At 39.1% G+C, this 2,364-nt stretch overlaps 1 protein-coding gene across 1 annotated transcript in view; it reads right to left on the bottom strand.

The window, feature by feature from the left end:
* Positions 1 to 2,364, bottom strand: part of OSTM1 (osteopetrosis associated transmembrane protein 1) — a 30,622-nt gene that overhangs the window by 11,276 nt on the left and 16,982 nt on the right. Inside the window, exon 3 of the mRNA XM_019520132.1 lies at positions 1,573 to 1,670. Within this exon, the coding sequence (XP_019375677.1) occupies positions 1,573 to 1,670 (98 nt within the window). The remainder of the gene's footprint in view (positions 1 to 1,572; positions 1,671 to 2,364) is intronic.

Here is a 2,364-nt window from a genome sequence, read left to right as displayed (position 1 = left end):
ACTGAACAGGGAAGTCCAGGAATGGTTAGGCTGCAGTTGGAGCACTGCGTCCAGTTTTGGGTGCTACACTTCAAGAGGGATGTGGAGAATCTTGAGAGGGCTCAGAGTGGGGCCACTCATATAGTGAGAGGCCTGCAGGCAAGGCCATATGAGGAGAGACTGAGGTACCTAGATCTCTTCAGCCTTCACAAGAGAAGGCTGAGAGGTGATCTTTTCTCTTCCTATAAATTCATCAGGGGAGGGCACCAGGGAATAGGACATGCTCTACTTACTAGGGCACCCCCTGGAGTAACTAGGAACAATGGCCACAAACTGACAGAGAGCAGATTTAGGTTGGACATTAGAAAGAACGTCTTCTAAGAAAGAACAGTAAGGGATGCCAGAATCTGGAATCCAAGGGCGGTGGTGCTCTCCCCTACCCTGGGAGGTGTTCAAGAGGAGACTGGACAAGCATCTAGCTAGGATCGTCTGAACCCAGCACTCTTTCCTGCCCAGGGCAGGGGGTTAGACTTGATGACCTACTGAGGTCCCTTCCAACCCTAACATCTATGAATCTACAGGAACTACTGGACATAAATAGTTTAGTCTGGTATTGTAACACCCATCACAACCAGAGGTTTCAATGTTCACAATTACCCAATTGTTTGCTAATGTACTTTAAGAACTTTTAAAGCAAAAAAACTGTTTCCCATAATCCTATGTTATTTTACTTGCAAAGAAATGACAGCTTGGGAAAAAGGCTTTACTACCACCAATATTCCACAGAAGACAGTATAACAAGTTTGGTAAAACATGCTGTGTGCGACTCACACGAGGTGCATGCAGTAACATGAGTTATTCAGCTGCAATGTCACATGTACATGTTTATTCTGCAACAGGAAATTTATGCTTAATATTAAGTATCTGAAACATTTTGAGCCATTCCTTTCAAATGGTTCCTTAATAAAACTACAGAGAAAACGTCTAACATTTTCATTTAATTTTAGGATTAAATTGCCATAATTTCTCTAACTTTGATGCACTTAATATGAGCTTATGGGCCATTTTCCAAGGGCATTCTCAAGTTTATTTTACAAAAAGGAATACTTAAAGATTCTAATCGTTTATAACCTTCTAGTTAAAAAAAAAAAAAATCTTCTTAAAATTGTTTCCAGGTAGTTGACCCTTTCAGGCTAATAGGCACTGCAACCAAATAACTGAAAACCCGAATTGTGAAGTCACAAGACAACAATTCCAAAATGCAATGGGTAGGTAAAGTTGACTTACTGTATGCAGAGATGATGTGACTTGCTATATAATTATCATCTATTGTGAATCTAGAAATTCTAATATGCAATAGCACTGTAATTACACATAAAATGAAGTCAAGGTGAACATCAATTAGAATGCATTTTATGTTCTCAATTGTAAACAGCTGCGTTTTATAGATAATTATTCTACCTGCTTAAACTGCTTAAGCATTTGCGAATTGTATTCTCCTGTATGCATCCCCTGCAGTTTGTGCTGTACATATAAGATTTTACTATACAACAAGAGGACTTAGTTCTGACCTTCAATACATGCTATAAATACCTGGAGGTTATGTTCAAAACACATCAGTGTTTTATTGAATAAGTCCAGGAACTCTATTGTAGTATTTGATAGCCCTTCACTGCTGTTCTTCAAACAATCTGTCAAAAAAGAAAAAAAGAAAAGAAAAAAACACCACATACATCAAGATATCCTAATTTCTACTGCCAACAAGCCCTTGGGTTCTACACCTTAACAATAAGAGCTCTCAACTATAAAAGATAGAGCCAGTCAGCTTTGTGTTCTCCTTATTTGGTTACCATTATGCTGATGTCTCAGACTTGCTGTCCTAACTCATTCGCACTCCCCTCTTCATTGAGGATATGTTTCAGAATTAATTGGCCTTGATTAAGTGAAAGATGAAGACTATCATCAAGTACACTCTGAAGAGAGCATTCGAGCTATCTTTGGGTTTTGAGACAACACAAGACTCTACTTTTATTTTTCACCCTGCCAATCTGGCTTTGCCTAGCAGCATTAGCAAGCACTGTCTAGATAAGTACAAGTCTTAAGAGGGAAAATGAAACAGCAAACACCTGGGGAACATTGGGAATATTTAGGCTTACAGAAAAGACAGGCTCAGCAGAGCCACATGAAGCAGGGGCATAACATACACACTTGTTTTTGAGGAAGTGGCAAAGAGCTCATGAAACACTCCTTCTTAGTCCTATTCTACTTCATTCTCTTCAAGTATTGCTTTTCCTCTCCCCGCATCATATTACTCTTGATACTCTGACCCACTAGACACTTGGAAATGAGAGCTGTTGGTTTGATTTAGGATTTCAGTTAAAAAAA

The sequence above is a fragment of the Gavialis gangeticus genome, unplaced genomic scaffold, assembly GCF_001723915.1.
Source record: "Gavialis gangeticus isolate Ggan-Ray unplaced genomic scaffold, GavGan_comp1, whole genome shotgun sequence".
NCBI lineage: Eukaryota > Metazoa > Chordata > Crocodylia > Gavialidae > Gavialis > Gavialis gangeticus.
The sequence above is the reverse complement of the archived record's forward strand: the minus strand, read 5'-3'. Positions and strand labels throughout refer to the sequence as shown.